The following is a 17,667-nucleotide window of genomic DNA, read 5'->3' on the forward strand; positions in this document are numbered from 1 at the left end:
AAAGGACGTTATTAGAGGTGATTAAAAACTAGCTCTTCTGTGAAACAGGTGAACAGCGTTTTTAAGAGGATGTTTCAGAGATGAAAGAAAGAGGCGAAAAGCCTGAAAAGGAAGTAGAATTTCCAGTGAAACTTTCCAGTTTATAGGGAAGACTTAAACCTGCAGATTTTCTGGGTGTACTTGATTAGCATTCATTTTCACTGATGCTCTTCCTCGGCCACTTACACGAAGACACAAGTGCAGCGCAGGCTGTCCTACCAAGCCGCTGTATATCCAAGCAAGAGTTCTGTTCCCCAGCCGCGGGGAGCCACCGCCATCCGCGCCGCCGGTCCTGCCGAACTCCCACGGGAGCGTCCGGCGGGATTCATTTCAGACCACCGCGGGCCGTGCCCCGGCAGAAGCGGCGGGAGGCTGGCTCGGTCCCGGCGGGGCGGGCGGTGGGACATGGCCCCTGCCCGGGGCAGCGCAGCCGGGACGGTGCGGCGGGCCGCAGGGGGAAGGCGCGCAGGGGGCACCGGAGCCCCAGGGGAGGCGAGCGGAGCCCGCCGCCCTCCCACCTCCCGCCCCTTCCCTCCGGCCGGGGACAGCCGCGCCGGCTGACGCGCCGCAAACTTTGCTGCCCCCGCTCCGAGCTGCGCCTCGCCCGCGGCGCGGCGGGCGGCGGCCGCGGCTGCCGGGAGCCCCTCGCTGCCGGGGCGCGGAGCGAGCGGGGCCGCGGCGCTGCCGGCGAGAGCCCGGCGCGGTCCCGAGCGCCGGCGCCTCCGCGGCGCTGCCGGCGCGCCCCGAGGGAGCCGCCGCGCCGCCCCGCACCTCGGCCGCGGGACAGCATGAGCCAGGCGCAGCCCTACGCCCCGCGCAAGGGCAGCTCCCCGGCGCCCGGGGCCCGGCGGAACGACAGCCAGGACTACCTGCTGCTGGACGCGGAGCTGTGCGAGGAGAGCGCCCTGCCGCCCTACGCCTTGTACCCCGTGTGAGTCCCGCCGGCCGGGCCGGGGTCGCTCCGTCCCCGCGCGGGGGAGGCGGTGGCGGGACAGGGGCAGCGGGCGGGGGTCAGGGCGCGGAGCCGGGAGCGCTGGTGGGCAGCCGCTGGGGACCGGCCAGCTTCCCTCGCCTCCCCGCGGCCGGAGCGGGGTAGCTGCGTTAGGAACGGTGGAGGAGCAGCGCTGGCACCGCCGTGCCCGGGCTGGCAGTGCTCCTCTGAGCACAGCGTGGTGCCTTCCCGCTGGCACGGAGGCGAAGGGTGGCTTGGGCTCAGCTGTGGAGAGCAGGGCAGGAAACGTCGGGTGTACATAGAACTGATGGTGTCCAGTGGGTTTAATGTAATGACATTTTAACTTCTGTGATCAGTCGCTCTCACCGAGAGAGCGCGCATTGCAGGTGTGTGCATAAAACCATCCCCCTTTCATTATTGCCAAATAATTACAAAAACCCCCATCCTCCTATCATTATTTTTGTCAAGGCCGTGTAGTCTTGTGTAATTTCATTATGTGAGTTTTGGCAGGTAGTTATCAATTAAAGCAGAGTGTAAGAACATATGCAATAAAAGCTGAATTATATAAACATAAATTACAAAGGTTCCGGGAACCACAACTTAACATCCATGTCTATTGGCGTTCAGTGTTGGCAGTGTCCCTTTGGTTACGTGCAGTCAGCATGACTACTGTAATTACCACTTGTTAATGCTTCTGAGGAGAAGCTACCCAACAGAGGGGGAAAATGGGTATTAAGCAATGCAAGATGAGTCCTGAAATCTCAGATGATTGCCAGAAGATGTGTACTTTCTTTTTTACAAATTATATTTTACTGCTTAAATGGTAAATTACAGTTATCAGGCTCTCCTAATATTTGCTGTTTTATCTGTGAGCCACCTACCAGCCACTTGACAGCTACCTGGATATAGGAAAGGAATAGCAACAATGAAACTGGGAACACTTACAGTGCTTGAATATTTATCAACCCAGCTAAGAACAACCACAGTTTTCAAAATTTACTGCTGTATTGCTATTCTTGAGTGTCTTTGTGGATCACTAATTCAGTATGCTCATGTAGCTGTAACAGCATATATTACTGCACATTGGACTTAAACCCTGTCTCAAGATATATGAATGCATATATCTAATGCATATATCTAATGAATCCTTTCAGAAAAAAAAGCCTTGTGATGTTTAGTTCAGATTGGTTCTCACTAGTGGACTAAAGCTTTGAACTAATATGGCAATTCCGAAGTTCTTTTTGCCATCTGCTCGCTCAGAGTGGTTGCGCAGATGTGAGAGGATAGAGCCTGTGTTAAGTGTTTCAAATCATCTCTTCAATCAAAGTCTGCAAGGTCTGTGGGGTGCTGATAATTTCCCTTCAAGAATTAAATGAAAAAAGTGCCTGTGCCTGCAGCTCTTGGTCCAGCACTCTCAGTGTGGAGACTGCCTCTCATCACCTCACAGTGGCCATAAGGAAAGCCTGCATCCTAATCTAGTTACTTTGTAGAACAAGGGTAGCATTAACCACAGGAAGTTATCAAGGGCTTGGTTCTCACATACACATTAGGCATGGAGTTTTTTGGGGTTTCTCTGGATGTGGAAAGAATCACTTCACAGGGATCCATAGGCAATGCCTACACGTGGCCACTGCCAGGACTTCTTTGGCTGGCAGGAGTGAATGCAGCGAGTGAATAGGCTTCTCCAGGGTACAGTGATTAACAAGCAGTTTTTGAATTTTTCTGCATTACTTCCAGCTATATCACCTTTCAGCTACATTTTGTAGATAAGCCTTTTCAACCAAAAGTCATTGGTTTTGCTAGAGGCCTTCATATGGCCAAGAATTTAAAAAATAATAAGCTGGGCCATGTGTAGCATATGATCTTTATATTCTTTATCATCTACATGCACTAAGAATACTTTTCTCTACTTTTGTTTTTTTAATCCTCAATTTACTGGTATTTCCTGATGCTATTATGGTGATTAATGGAGAACAATAATGCAGAGTACAGCTGATGTCCAAAAAAAGCTTAGTTTTACCTCCTTTTAAATATTACTGAGAGGGTAACACACTTATTGGCATAATATGGCTTGGCACTATTGCTTGAAAAGTAGCTTGATACTAAGGAGTAGTTTTCTTCAAGTGGTGATTTAGTGCTGATGCTGATGTTACTGAGGACATGTAGAACGTGCTTTTCATGTGTTGTTTTGTGACTGCTGTTAAGTGATGTAGTTTCTGGAAGATATTAAAACCCAAGCCATTTACAGAGATCTATTTCCTGTATTTTAGCTCCTCTTTCTGGAGGACAGCTTTATTGTATCCAAAATGTCTTTACTGCAAAAAAGATTTCAAGAAAGTACCTTGAGCTCATCAGCTGTGCCAAGTAGAGTCACATAGTCTTTTGGAAGTGGATGGATACCTTTATGTGTGATATGATGCAAAACAAAATTTGAATGGAATTTTGTGCTGAAAATCCTGAAGTTCTTTTGAATTCAGAACCTTAAGCAGGAAATCCAAAAATTGGGCAATCTGTAAGATTTTGTAAATAAATTATTTCCAAAAGATAGACTTACTTACTTACTCACTCCAAAGTCTTACTTTTTAAGACTTAAGACTTCTAAGATGTGTTAGAAATTATATGCAAGTAAACATTTCTTTCTAGTAGTGCTCTTCCATCTGGTCTTTGAGTCCTGCCCCTTATGTATCAAGAAATACACTGCAATATACATGCCAGAAGATTGACTCCTGGAATGCAAAAATGAGTATATGTTGGGATTTGTCCCTCATGTGCAAGTATTTCATTGGCAAATAGCCCAGTTTTGAGGTTTAAAACAGGATGGAAAGTGCATTTTTTTGTCTAACCCCAAGTCTGAGCACTGATGTGCAGTAGGATTTGGAAGTGATAGCACTTATATTAAACTTCCCTGCTGGAAAAAATGTTAGTGAAGGACAGATTGTCAGTGTACTAAGCTAGTGAGAAGGCACTAATTCAGTCAGACATCTGCTTATACTGCCTATTTATACTTCTCAATATTTTGCATTGTAAAAAGAGATGTTTTCTTACAGATGTGAGGAGGGATAATTGTGTATTAAAATGCCCAGTTGTAAAGTAAATGAGGCACACAAATTATCAGATGAAAACAGGGGGAAAAAAGGGTTCTGATGTGCATTACTGCCTTGAGATATAGACTGTTCCTCAAATTTTGTGGCTTTCCAGCTACATGTTTCTTGAAATTACCAACAACCTAGTACATACCTAAAAACCTATTCTTTGTTAAACAACATGTTTAATGATTTCTTTCCTGCCTTCAATATAATGGTTTCTGTCATTGACATAATGTAATTTTTATCTCTAGTCTCAACTGTCTTGCTTGAAATGACCTGTAAAATTATTTTCCAGACTCTTCATTAGACATAATCTCTTCAGGGAGTACTGTACAATGTGGCAGCTGTGTTTCAGATTGTCAGCCTCTTTGATGAGATGCTTTGTCTTCTGAAAATATGTTGCAATAGTCTCGTTGAGATCAAAAAGGTAGAAGAGTTGGTATGGAAGGGGGCTCATTTCTTTCTATAGCCTAGTGTATGGAACAAATGCACAAATCATCATGTGTTTTAGGTTTGATGGATACTGGGCATAGGAAAAAAAAAGTCTGAATTTCTCATATTCTGGGTGACTGGGTAGTCCCTTAGCTCTTGAGTAAAAGGACAACAACATTGTTATCAAGCCCCCCAGCTTTTAGTTCACTCTGTGTATCCTGAAAGTAGGTAGAAGAGAATGCTTCATTTTCAAAATCACACCTATCTGTATTTATTTGTTATTAGGTAGGCTTTTTCCCCCACATGTGCTCATTTTTTAGTGCAGGCTTGTGGGATTTCTTGGGTTTAGTTTTTAGGCACTCTTGTGTTCGCTGTGTACACTCACAAATTTAACTGTGAGCTTCTTTGGTCAGCTACAATACCCAGTTTCCTAAGCTAATACTGCATAATTATTTTGCCTGAGCCATTGTGATATATCTGCAAGCTTATTTATACCCTAACTCTCATTTAGTCACCAAACAAATGAAAGCCACCTCCCTGGGGGACATAATTTTATAAAACTGTAAGATTTCCATAAAAATAAAAGTAATTTTTTAAATTTGCATGAGGAAGGCGGAGTAGTGATTCAGAAATGTGTGGGATGTGTATGGCATACTTTTCAATGTAAATGTTAATAACCAGCGTGCTGGTTGTCAAACATTGTCCCAGCAGCATTTCTCCCCACAGAAGCTGAAGGTTATAGTAACTGGCTACTTGAAAAAGTCCCACCAGGATTGGTATCCCCAAATAAAGGCGGTTTGGCATGGTGGTGTGATAGATGAGTAATGCAATGATTGACTCTCACAGTTAATGGACAAATATCATGTACATAGGTTAAGAAAAGTTTAATAGATTTATAGTTATGTTCTACCCCCTGGCGGGGTTATCGAGGGACAGCTGGAGTTGGGACATCTGGGAGGTCCAGCTTGTCACTGTGGAGACATCTGACCTCCAGTCAGGATTTGAGGAAGAGATCTCCACCACTGGACAGCAAAGAAGGGGTTGATGGACAGAACTTTGGGAGGGGTTAAAGGGTTAAAAGGGGAAACCTCCGTAGTGAGAGCCAGAGAGCACATGGTGGGGAAAATCTTTCGCTCCCGGTGCCCTGGTCTTTTTTCTCTACTCAGTCTTCTCTTGTATTTTCGATAAGGTTTGATAAACCTTCCTAAACTGTGAAAAGCGAGTAGCTGTTTCTCACAGTGGGTCTGCGTTGTCAGGCTGTGTTAGACTTTCCAGCTCTGCAAACATGAGCAAAAGAAGAGTTTGGTGGTTAAACTATGTTCCTCAAATTCTATGTAACTTGCTGTCATCCCCCAGGCTGTTCCACAGTGCGAGGCAATGCCGTAGCAGAAAGCCTTAAGCTTGAAGTGCATACAGTGAGCCTTATATACAGGTTTGTGCTCTTATTTGTGGGTATAGCCTCTTGCACACAGAGTCCACTCAACAGGAGGCTTAAAGGATTTGTGTTGATAAGCAGTATTTAAATCTAAGTTTTTATAATTAAATGTGGGCAAAAAGCTTAATGGTAATTAAATTACATTCTCTGGAATGGATTAACAGTTTTGTCTTGAAGTATAAAGTTTATTATTTGTTTAGCACTGATGTACACAATCAAGTATACTATTTTTAGTGAAATAAAATGTGTGGAATATAATGTGAAGATGACTGACTAAGGTCTGGGTCTGGGCTTATCTTCCATATCCATTTCTGTCCAACTACACTTTTTCCTACTAATAGTGCATTTTTCAGCACAGCTCTATTCTAACCCCTAGTCTGATATATCTGAATAAATTTTTGTCAATATTGAAAAAAAATCCCAAAAGGCAAGCTTTGGCATTAAGAATAAAATGTGAGATTTACTACAAGAACCCCAAGTAAATGAAATAATGGCATATCAAGTATTGTCATTTTTAGGTGCTTTCTCAAAGCTGTGTGGGAAGTAGATAACTTGTTTTCTGAAGAGTTGAATGTAGTTCCCTTTTGTTAAAACAATTACTCATATGAATAAAAATATCAATATTGTGGTTGTGATCTCAGATGATGCCAGCTCAGAAGAGCATGACTGGAGTTCATTTTGGTCTTAGAACTTGATTAAACACTGGGTTTGATGTCAGTATCTACCTTACTGAAGAGAACAAAGTCAGCATATTTTACAAAATATTTAGTGTCTGTGAGGCCTTTCAAGCAGGTAGAAAGAAGGATCATAAACCAAAGGATCATGGTTGATCTGTAGAAAACAGACCACAAGTCTAGTTTTAATTCCACTGTGTTAATCTTTAGTTATATGCTTTTCTTCCTTAAGAAAACTTAAAATTACTTTCAATTTTTGAGTCTTATAAAAATTTTCTTAATGAAACAAATATGTATGAGGAATTTCTAGTTTATAGTCTTAATTTGCTAAGGTTGTACTGTATATGAGTTGAAGTTATGTTTCTTTGGGGTTTTTTCTCCATCTGGATTTATTAATTTACAGTTAATTCCAGTGAAACAACAATAATCCGAGTATATTACCTGCAAAAAGCTTTTGGAATGGTAATTGAAAGGTTATAGAGCTTTATTTGGGGATATGTGGGAGAGGAGTTCTTGAAAGTTACATGTGTGCTGGACCAGTGGTGCTTATTCAAAGAGAAATCCCGTGCTCTGAGAACAAGCTTCTCTTAGCCCTGAAGGATAATTCTGATTGCTGGAGGGTCTCCCTGTGCCATTTCCACTCTTGTCTTTTGCTTTCCAGTGTCCTGTAGGAGCACACAGAGCAGGGTGGTTGCTCACAGGGTTCATTCAGGCTCTGCAAAGGATCGTCTTGCTCCAGTGGGGAGTGGATTACCTGGTTATGCTGGCAGATCAGATGCAAAAGGCAGGCTGTGGGAAGGCAGCAGGGACTCTTCCTCTCTGTAGATTTTATATTCCTCTCCCTTTAAGAACAAGTTTCCTATTAATTACTCAGGAAAGTTCTTGAAGACTACTGCTCTTGTGGGTCTTAGAGTGAATCTCGTGCGTTTCAAGTGAGTTTTAGAATAGTATTTCTCCCCATACAAGACAACAATTTGTTTTCTCTCTTCTAAATGTAGAAATCTGAGCTAAAAACTGCAACAACCCTTGATAAAACTACAATTGAAGTGCAGTAGCACTTACAAAACTTAGCTGCTGATGTGACTTCATTTTTAAGTAGTAAGCACAGGATGAAGCTTTTCAAGGATACTGGGTATTTTGTGTGGCCTCACATTGTGAGATGTTTTCACTGCAAGATCTTTAAAGCTCAACCACACAATACTAAAAGCTCTGGAAAACTTGGTCTGTGAGCCATGTTACTGTTCAAGTCCCTTGGATGTCGGTGGGGCTGGGAGTCTGAAAGAAGCTCTTGCTGCCCAGGGAAGACTAAGGAGTTGCAGCAACATGGCAGAAAGTTGGAACAAAAATAGCAGTATCTTGAACTGACATCCAAGCAACAAATAAAAGCACCAAAAATTAGGAGGGGAGAGGGACTCAAGTTTCTGAAGATACAGTTTAGATTATTTGAAACATTTTGTAGAGCACTTCCAACAAAAAATACAGCAATAGCAGTATCTGCAGAATGAATGCTGAATATGGTACAAAGCTACAAAGCTACAAAGAAGAAGATAATGTTCCCTTCTTTTCTTCAGAAAAGAGTTTTAGAGGTTTAAGTAAGACAGCTATTTAATCATTTAGCAACATCTGATGTGAGCACATTTGTAGGTAAACAGCAAATGATGTGACAGTGAAATTTCAGAACTTCTTTGTACGATAAAATAATAATGATCTTACCTAACAAGTTGATATATAAAATATACACTGGGATTTCTTACCCCACAGCCACTTCCATCCTAGAATCAGCAACATCATTTAATGCATAACAGGAAGAGAAACTAAAAAAAATAGCCTAGGCAGGGATTTACAGAGACAGCAAGTCTAATTCCTGTCATTTTACAAAGCTGTCTGAGGATCTTTCATGACCTGATGTTTCTATTTTACTGATTTTACATCAAATCTGTAAACCAGCAGAAATTTCCCTAGTTTTCAGTGATAATGCCTTAGAGGGAAAGAATATCCTTTGTGGTTTAACTAGCTTTGTGCAGGGCATGGATCAGTGAGGAAGGTGCTGGTAGCAGCACTGCTGGGTGTCTGGGTGCCTTTTTCAAACTCTGTCTGTGACAAGATTTCTGACTGCATACAGGTCTCGACATCTCCAGAGGGCCAGAAAAGGCATGGAAGTACACATTGAGGAGGAGGGGAAGTAGAATCACTGCAGAGGCATGTGGTACAGTTCCTGTAGGTATTTAGAGGCCTGAGGACACTTTTGGGGAATCAGAATTACACGGCAGATTCAACGGCAAAGTGTCTTTCATTGAGTGAGATGTAATTTCTGAATAATTTCTATGTCTGGAATAATTCTTCTGAATCTATCAATATTATATTGGCAGAGGGGGAATGTTGCCCCAAAGGTGAATTTCCAAGCAGACAGCCCCTTGGCAGTGGCACGGTACAGCTGAGTGCTCTTTATTGTAAGAAAGATGGAACAAGATTTGTAGCGCTGAATGCCATCTGAAAATGGAAGTGTGCCCATCTGTGCAAGCTCTCATCCAGCCTGGGCAGCAGGTTGCTGCTGGTGAGGGGCATGAGGTGGCTCTTTTTGCACGTGATGCAGGGTTGGGACCCTGCCTCTGTGCCTGCTGGGGTTGTGCTTCTCTGCTATGGCATGATAGCAAGCAGTCAAGATCATTCCAGCTGTGTGATCCTGTTTGTTCAGGTAAGCACAGCTTTTTGTTACGCTCCTTGGGCTGGTTATTGTGTTGCTGTAATCATAACATTTGTCCTGAGTTTAGGCAATGGGTCATTAGTGGAATATGTTCAGATATGCTAGCAGGTGTCACTGTCTTGGCTGAAGAGTCAGTGATCGACAGGATCAACTTACCTCTTGCTCTGCTTGGTCACCCCTGAGCCAAAGACTGAGACAAAGGGCAGAGGAAAACAAGAAAACATCTAGTATTCTTCTAACTTCACAGTATTAGTTCTGAGAATATAAGAGGCAGTAAATATGAAATTATGACTGCTAAATGCCTTAAAAAACAAAAAAGGCAAGGTGCTGAAAATGATGTAACTGGAGGGGATGTTTAAAAGGAATTGAAGAAGTTATGGATCTGCAAAATAAGACTGCCTTTTTTCCCTGTCTCCAGTCATCAATTAGCATCTTCCTAAAAATTCAAGGTAATTTCCAGAAAGCAGCAAAGACAGATGAAGGTGCTGTATATTCTCGTGTACAGGAATGGGGCATTGCAGAGTGGTGGAGAAGGATGGTAAAATATTTTCATGACACTTTTCATGTGCAGCATCTAGAGAAATGATATGTCAACTAGACTAACTTTATATCCCAGACATTATTGCTGCATTGAGAGCATGACCCTCTGCTCCTCACACTTTTGCACTTACTGCTGCTGCACTTACTGCTGCTCCAGAGAGTACATAGCATAACACTTACAGGAGGATCATGAGGAAAAAAATCCAATTTCTCAGTAAATAAAAATTGTAAGTAAAACTCCGAAAGTGCGTGTTTTGTCTTTTGGGTTTATTTTCTTCCCCTTCCCTTCTTCTTGGATGTCACCTTTTATGCCTGGCAAAAAAAGAACAATTTCATTTTTCCAGTAGAGAATATGCATGAAGGCTTTGTTCCCATTTCCCAAGTCCTATGTAAAAATGAAAGCTGAGTAAATCTGAAACTTCTGTTCATGTGGAATGTTGGTTTTATATTTGTTTTCATGGTTTAAAAAATCACTTTCATTTTTTTTTCCAAATAAGTCTTGACAGCGCTGTTCTCAGAAGTATTCTCCATTGGCTTTTTGATCAAAAGTGTTTCAATGTGGCTGAAATAAGAATGTTTGCATTTGGCTTGTTGAAGCCATAAATCATACATGGGTTGATCCAATATTAACTGCTTTTGGATCCCCCCAGGATATCTGTAGAGGGGACAGTTCCAGCTCTGCTGAACTCTTTCTGCAGACATGACTTGACTCCCTGGGCAGTGCTCAGGTGTGTCTGCTTGTCGGTGTTCAGCTCATGGTGTTCTCTCAAGAGAACAGCCCAGGCTCAGCTATGGTGACCAAAACTACAGTTCTGTCTCCCTTCAACAGGAAAATGTAGCTAATTGTGCTGTGGAGCTGATGGGAAGCTGTACATTCCAGATCAGTTACAAAGCAGCCATTCAAATGCTTTCTTCTCCTCTACAATATGAAAATTTGGATTCAGGCAATGGAGCCTGCCCTTTTCCCCTTAATTATAATGTATTTGGTTAAAATCTTGTAAAGGAAGTTAGGCAGTTAGATGAGCAAGAAGAATTCCTGGTGAATTTTTGGGGTTTTTTTCAGAACCTGTATACAGCACCAAATAAATGAAAAGGCCACTTTGATTCTTATTTCTCCTGATGTACTTTATTTCACCAGGAGGAGAGTTCCCTTACATCCCAACAAACTACTACTGTATGAGTCTTAACTCTGCTAGAGCCCATGCAATTTCATGCTAAAAAAATGCTGTGTATTGTTATTCTGCTTTGATTCACTGGATTCTCTGGATGTTAGAATCATCATTCTTTATCACTTAACACTTAAATTACAGTTCTTGTCTGGAGCATTTCACAAATCCAGCATAATTTGATAAGAAATATGACCATGTGAGAACTGGTTTTGGTTGGTATTTACCATTGTACCCGAAGGTCAGTGCTCCAAATTCTTATAGTTTGAATCAATCTGTCAGTTTGAATAAATACCCCTTAGGAAAATTTCTCATATCTATATTTCACTGTAGGGAATTGTTTAGCAGTAAGGTAGGTTTGTGGGGTGTCAAAGACCAAGTTGCAAGACCAGTTTCAACTCAGGAAAAACAGAAATCTCAATCCACAGCAGCTACCTGCCAGAAAAATACTAGCAAGGCAGAACTCTTCCTGTTTCTCTTCCTTATGTTTTCTTCTTGGAGATAAAGGTCTCAAGATTTTCTCTGTATATTCTGAAACTTTATTTTCCCCCTTTGAAAGCAAACTTCTTGATTTTAGCTATAATAACAGTCTTTGTCAAGTGACATGCTATTCTATTATTATTACCTGACTGGAGAGTAGCAACAGCTAGTAGCATTGTCATGTGACTGACTAGTTCATGGATTTCTTCTGTTCTGTGGAGGCCAGGGCCTTTTAATCTCTTCTGAGTGAAAATTTTTTGCAAATGTCACATGTTCTGCAAAATATTCTGCAATTATGAAGTAACGGTAGCTGTGAAAGGTCTCATTCTGTGCCTTTGCTCTATCAAATCTGCTCACAGCTCTTTTGTAGCTTGTGCTCTGTGCTGCAATCACCATTTCATCTCAGATCTGAGAAAGGCAAATGATCTTTTCCTGCTGGAATTGTGTGTGTGACTTGCCACCAATTCTGTTATCTCTAAAAGTGTCACCGAGGCCATGATACCAAGTACTTGTGCATATCAGGGAACAATATCCATCATCATTGCTTCTTTATTCTTATAGGTAATTAATTTGCATCACAGTAATTACAAATATTAGAAGTAAACCAAAGTAATTCCCTTTTTTTGTACTGCTTTCCCTTTTATGTAAGCACACATTGAAATGATAAGATCTTGTGCAGGAACTCTTCTTCATCCTGAAGTTGCACTGCTGCAATTTTTATTGTGTGTGTGTTAAGGTAAATTTAATGCTACTGCATGGATTCTTTAATTACAAGTACATCACATTTACATGATGGAAATGGCTTATTCCTTACATAGATGCAGGAAGAGCATCAATAGGCACATTTCATTATTTTCCTACAAACACAGCTGTTAAAAAAATGGTCTCCTGGACATGAGCATCGTATATTGTGCAAATCTTTATTTTTTCGAGGTAGGAAAAGTTTGCTTAGATCTAGTGTTCTCTCTGAAGTTGTTGAAGTTAGTGTCAGCCTTTCATCATTGCTTGAGTTACAAATGCAGTTTCTCAGTGAAATTTTAATTTTGTAGAAATACGAGCTCAGACCTAGATTCATATTAGATGATGGACACATTTTATTTTATACAGAGTATATGGAAGAACAAATGGATAAGCATATTAAGTTCCTTAATCAGTCCAATGTGACTGCTGGAATAATCTTAATCATTACTTTTTTCTCATTTGTATTTGCTATTTTATTGCATATCTCTGTTATTTGAAACACGATTATCTCTAAGTTAGTTACTCTCTTTAGTATAATTATACTCTCTTCTACTTTTTTTGCCAAGGAGACACAGCTTACTGTTCCTTCTTCCTCAGATGCCAGGCAGAAAATGCACATGCTGCTTCTGCAGAAGGAAGCAGCTCTGTCCTTAAACTCTGATGGCTCATCCAATTCCAATAGTTTTTCCTATTGCTCTTTTCTATTCAGATGTTTAAAAGATCTTTTGTACTTTTTCCCATTCTCTGAGTAGTCCTGAAGTTGGTGGTTGTCATTTTCCTAATCCGTTGTTTACACAGCTTTCCTTTCGTATCCAGTCCCTTTTATCCACAATTGCATGCGCTCATAAATTATTCTAGTTCTCCTGCAATCATGAGACATATATTCAGCATGGAGGAACCACAATGCTAAAATCCATATTTTTCTCCCATCCCTATTTTATTGGCAGTTTTCCTCAGTTCACAGCCCTCACCTGTGACAGGTCAAGATTAGTGAGAGATACACAAAGGAGAGTATATTGAAAGATATTATATTTATAAAAAGGAATAGCATCTGAAATTTAAAAAAAAAAAAGAATATACTCTGAATAGTATTTCACCATGAAAGATTCTGAATGTGGAGACTCTACCTAGGAATTTGATGAGATCTCAGGGCTGGTACATTTCATATTGGCAGATTTCCTCAGATTTCATCTACGTTTGATATTAGTAGTCAGACCTACAAGAAGGAAATACAGACTGAACAGATCTTCTGAGGATAAAAGAAACATTCAATTTTTGATTGCAACCCAGAATCTGACTAATATGATTAAAGCATAATTTATTTCTGTGTTGGAGTGCTAGTTCAGTGCTGACTGGAGGGCATGTTGATCTGCCCTGTTCCAGACTCACTGTTTTGTGTCATTCACTGTAGGCTTTATGGTTAAACCATGTAGGTGTGTTCTCCCTCATTCAGTTAACAATTTTTTTCATTTTGTTCCACTTTTCTATCTTTACTTGCATAGCATGTGAAAATATTGGAGTAATCTTAGTTGCCACATTATTTCCTGTCTGTGATTTATACTTCACAACTTGATGGGGTTTTGTTGTAAACTCTGAGCTTTTTTATCCTTACAGAGGATAAGAACAATTCTACTGAGGCTCCTGTGCATGTTTTTCTTAAAGGATGCCCAGTAGTTTTGGTTTAGAACAATCAATAAAAAATGTGACTAACTGAAATTAATAAAGCTTTATAAATCTAAAGTGAAAGTGATGTATTTAGACTTGTTACCTTCAGTAGCATTTCTCTGACCAAGTAGCAGAGGAAGCAGCTACCTGAAGACCTGTCTTTTTAAGGTGTTTTACATTACTTTAATCATTCTTTTTCTAATCCTCTCCAGGTCTCCTGTTCAAGATGGTTTTTGTGTTTCTCTGACATTTTTTGCTGATACCATACTCTATTGCCTGGAACTACAGCTGTAAAATAAACCGTGCTCAAGCTACTGGTGAAAATTGTGTCTGACTCATGCCAGAAGTAATTCATACCTCTAGAAGACCAGGAATGAGGAATAAAACAAGACATTGTGCATTTGGTCTGAATTCTGTTCAGTGTTTCACCTTTTGCTTGAATGTCCCCATGCAGTTCCTGGATTTCTGTATTGCATTGGATTTAAATACATTCAGTGTCTAGGATGAGCTCTATTATCTCTACTATGTCATAAATGTTTGTTTTCCTTCCTTTTATAGATATATATATAACATATTCACAGGCTCATATAGGTTCCCCTTTTTCTCCTTTTTGAAAATAGATGGCATTCAATGGAATTAAAGGCAATTACCCTCTATCATTAAATGATCAAAGTAGAGAGGGTTCAGCAGAGCTCTTGACAATGCCAGCGCAAGCTTGTGTTGTTATCCTGTCACTGTATTGTGTTTATCCTCACCTGCTGAAAATTCTGTGAGTGGATGTTCTCTGGACCTTACAAGATAAGAATTGCACAAAGGCAGGCAGGCAGGAGTTCCTTGTCCATCCTCATCAGACGGGATTGCAGCTTCTGAGCTAAGGAAATGCACGGCCCTGCTGCCTGGATACCCCTCAGTGGGCTTACCCTGAGCAGAGAGGTGTCAGGGAGAAGAGGGGACCGTGTCTCAGTCCCACAGGTACAGGAAAGAGGTGTCTGAAGCAGCCAGCCTTGTGGGGTGGCTGGCTCCTACACACAGAACTGTGTTAGCTGGTTTTGTGTCTGGGGAGGTACAATCCCAGACGTGGGCAGTAGGCAAGCAGTGTTACAGAAGCTCCTGCATCTTCTGAGGCTGAGTATGGGGGCTCCATTCAAGCAGAATAGTTATTAACTTATGACCAGGAATGCATGAAAGAGTCATTGTTAGTAGCTTAAAAATGAGAGGACTACAAGGCACTTGATAGCTATTAGTTTGTTTTGACAAGTGGGATTCTCTGTGCTTAAACTGCAGTTCTTTAAGCTTCTGAATTAATCTGTACACAAAAGGTATGTAGGGAGCAGTGGAAGTAATATGAAAATGTAAATTATCTAAGCCTACCCATAAATGTTTATTCAACCTTAAGACCCCCTCCAGAAAGCACTTTACCCTGTGATTAAGTCTTAATGGTTTTAAGGCAACTAAAGTGAAAAGCAACAAACTACTTTTATGAACTTTAGTTACATAAAAGGAGTGGAAAAAACCCGCACTAATATTTTACTGTTCTTTTGCTTCTGCAAAAATATTTTTTCTAGTTTCACATATATAGTATATTCATCTTACTGACCTTAAAAAAAATGGACTTTTAGATATCCTAAACCAATTAATTTAATTTTCCTAGTGTGTGTATTGTATCACACTCCTAAACATGATTCTGGCATTCTGTGCTTCTAAATGTTTTAAGTTATTGTTATGATTTATTACATTTGAAAGCAATAAATTAAATTTTCTCTAGTATTTAATTGAATATTAATGAGTCATTTAATGGAGTTGATAATAATATGAGTGAGAATTTTTGAAAGGCATAAAAAATTAGTTCTGGCATTTAACATTAGTTAACAGTGCTTATATGATTTGACAGAAGGATGGGTAGGCATGGAACTATTCTACTTTTATTGAGCTAATCTGCTTCTGTGTGTGGATTTTATAAAGCATGTTATAAGGCATTAATGCACTTGTCAGTTTTGCAGATTTAAAGGGGTTAAAAACACAAATTGATTTGCATAAATGAAGATTGACAGATGATCTGGCATAGATGAACAGTAGGATTTTTATCTCCTAAGAGGTTTTATTGACTGTAAGGTATTAGAAGGAGAATTAATTTAACAGTGATGCTTACTTCTTGCTACCTGACATAATTTAAATATGTCAGCCCTGAGTAGTCGTGTTAACTCACAGTAGAGTCGATGCAAAGAATCTCAATGTTTCGTGTCTGGTTGAAGAGCAAGAAATTGAGAATAAGGCCCACTGACTACAGGGAAAAAATCAGCCACTGAATTAATTTTGAAGAGCAAATTGCAGTACTTATACGCTAAAACCTGAATATATCTGAGAAAGTCTTTAAAAACATAGAGTGTATCTTGGCTTTAGACAGGTTGTTGAAGTATCTAATGACAGAATTTCAGATATTCTTAAAGATGACAGTCAGGATGGGAGAACAAGGGCTGTTGTATAGTTCTCCTGCAGTAGCCTTGAAACTTACAATGTTCAGCTTAGTTTATCCATCTCACATCTCTGCAGATTGTTTGCCTTTTTGTTTCACCTTTTGCAGAAGGTGAACTGTATTTGACTGGGTATTGCTGGACTTATGTAACACTTTCATTTCTAGTTATAAAAATTGTGCTCTGTTTCCTGCACTTCTCACAATACTGACTGGTTGGCTTTTCCTTGTGCAGGCTGAAGGGCTGTGTGGATTCTCAATTACCTGGATGACTTACATTTCTACTGATTAAACTTCCTTTTGTGTGTGTGTCTTGTGAGGGGTGTTGTGTTCTGATTTGAGAACCTTAGAAATTTGCATTTTTTGTTGTTAAGTGGATGACTGGATGGTTTCTTATTTGCAAAACTGCAAGAAATAACTTTACTGTCATCCACTTTCTTTAATGTCAGCTCAGGCCTCTTTATGTTTATCTTTGGAGTTCCTATCCTTTACAAAAACAATTCTTTGGAATCGTGGTACAGATGATGTCAAAAATGCAGTTGAGACACAGATAAATATAGTGGGAATAATGGGCATTTTTGCATGTCAACATAGCTGGGAAAAGAGGAGTGGTTTTGTAACAGCTTGCACCATCTGGAGATCACCCTTATTTATGGCATTGACTGTGGGAAGGGAGCAGTGTTTGTGCAAAGTTTATGTAGATGGACAACGCTGAGATATATTTTATTTGAAGACTAATTTATGATGAACTTTAAAAAGCCATTTTTTCACACATGCAAAGCCCTCCAAATAGTAAATTTATTTTAAGAAAGCGAAGATTAATTTTTCTGACTATGGGTGTTCAGATTGTAATGCCACTCACAGAACGAGGAACTTACTGCATGGGCAACTATAACTACTGTGAAAATAAATGTCTTTGATTATTTTTATCATAAACATCTCTGATTATTTTTATCTGGCACTGGATTTAAAAGATCTGCGATTTTGTGACTTTCAACAGAATTTCCTAATGGGAGCGTCAAGGTTTGATAAAGTTGTCCTGTGTGTGATTGTGGCAGAATGTTTTTATGTGCATTCTTTCAAAATTTATCCTACTGAAAAAGTACTAGTTTGTCAGCAACTCAGTACTCATTTAGATGTATTTTTCCAGTTACAGGTGTAATTACTTCAAGAAAAGAAAGTTAATGGTGACCTTCAAGCCTGAAAAATACTGAAACATTCTCAATTTTAAAGTTACATCTCAATATATATAATATTGATATATACACTTTCAGGCTGAGAGC

The 17,667-nt window shown here is 40.2% G+C and overlaps 1 protein-coding gene across 1 annotated transcript in view; it reads left to right on the forward strand.

Moving 5' to 3' along the window:
- Positions 1 to 758: 758 nt before the first annotated feature.
- The window catches only part of TRPC6 (transient receptor potential cation channel subfamily C member 6), a 74,134-nt gene continuing 57,225 nt past the window's right edge, over positions 759 to 17,667 (forward strand). Inside the window, exon 1 of the mRNA XM_084227071.1 lies at positions 759 to 970. Coding sequence (XP_084083197.1) covers positions 828 to 970 — 143 coding nt within the window. The 5' untranslated portion in view covers positions 759 to 827. The remainder of the gene's footprint in view (positions 971 to 17,667) is intronic.

Source organism: Fringilla coelebs (assembly GCF_963513975.1).
Source record: "Fringilla coelebs genome assembly, chromosome: 2".
In the NCBI taxonomy this organism is placed as follows: domain Eukaryota; kingdom Metazoa; phylum Chordata; class Aves; order Passeriformes; family Fringillidae; genus Fringilla; species Fringilla coelebs.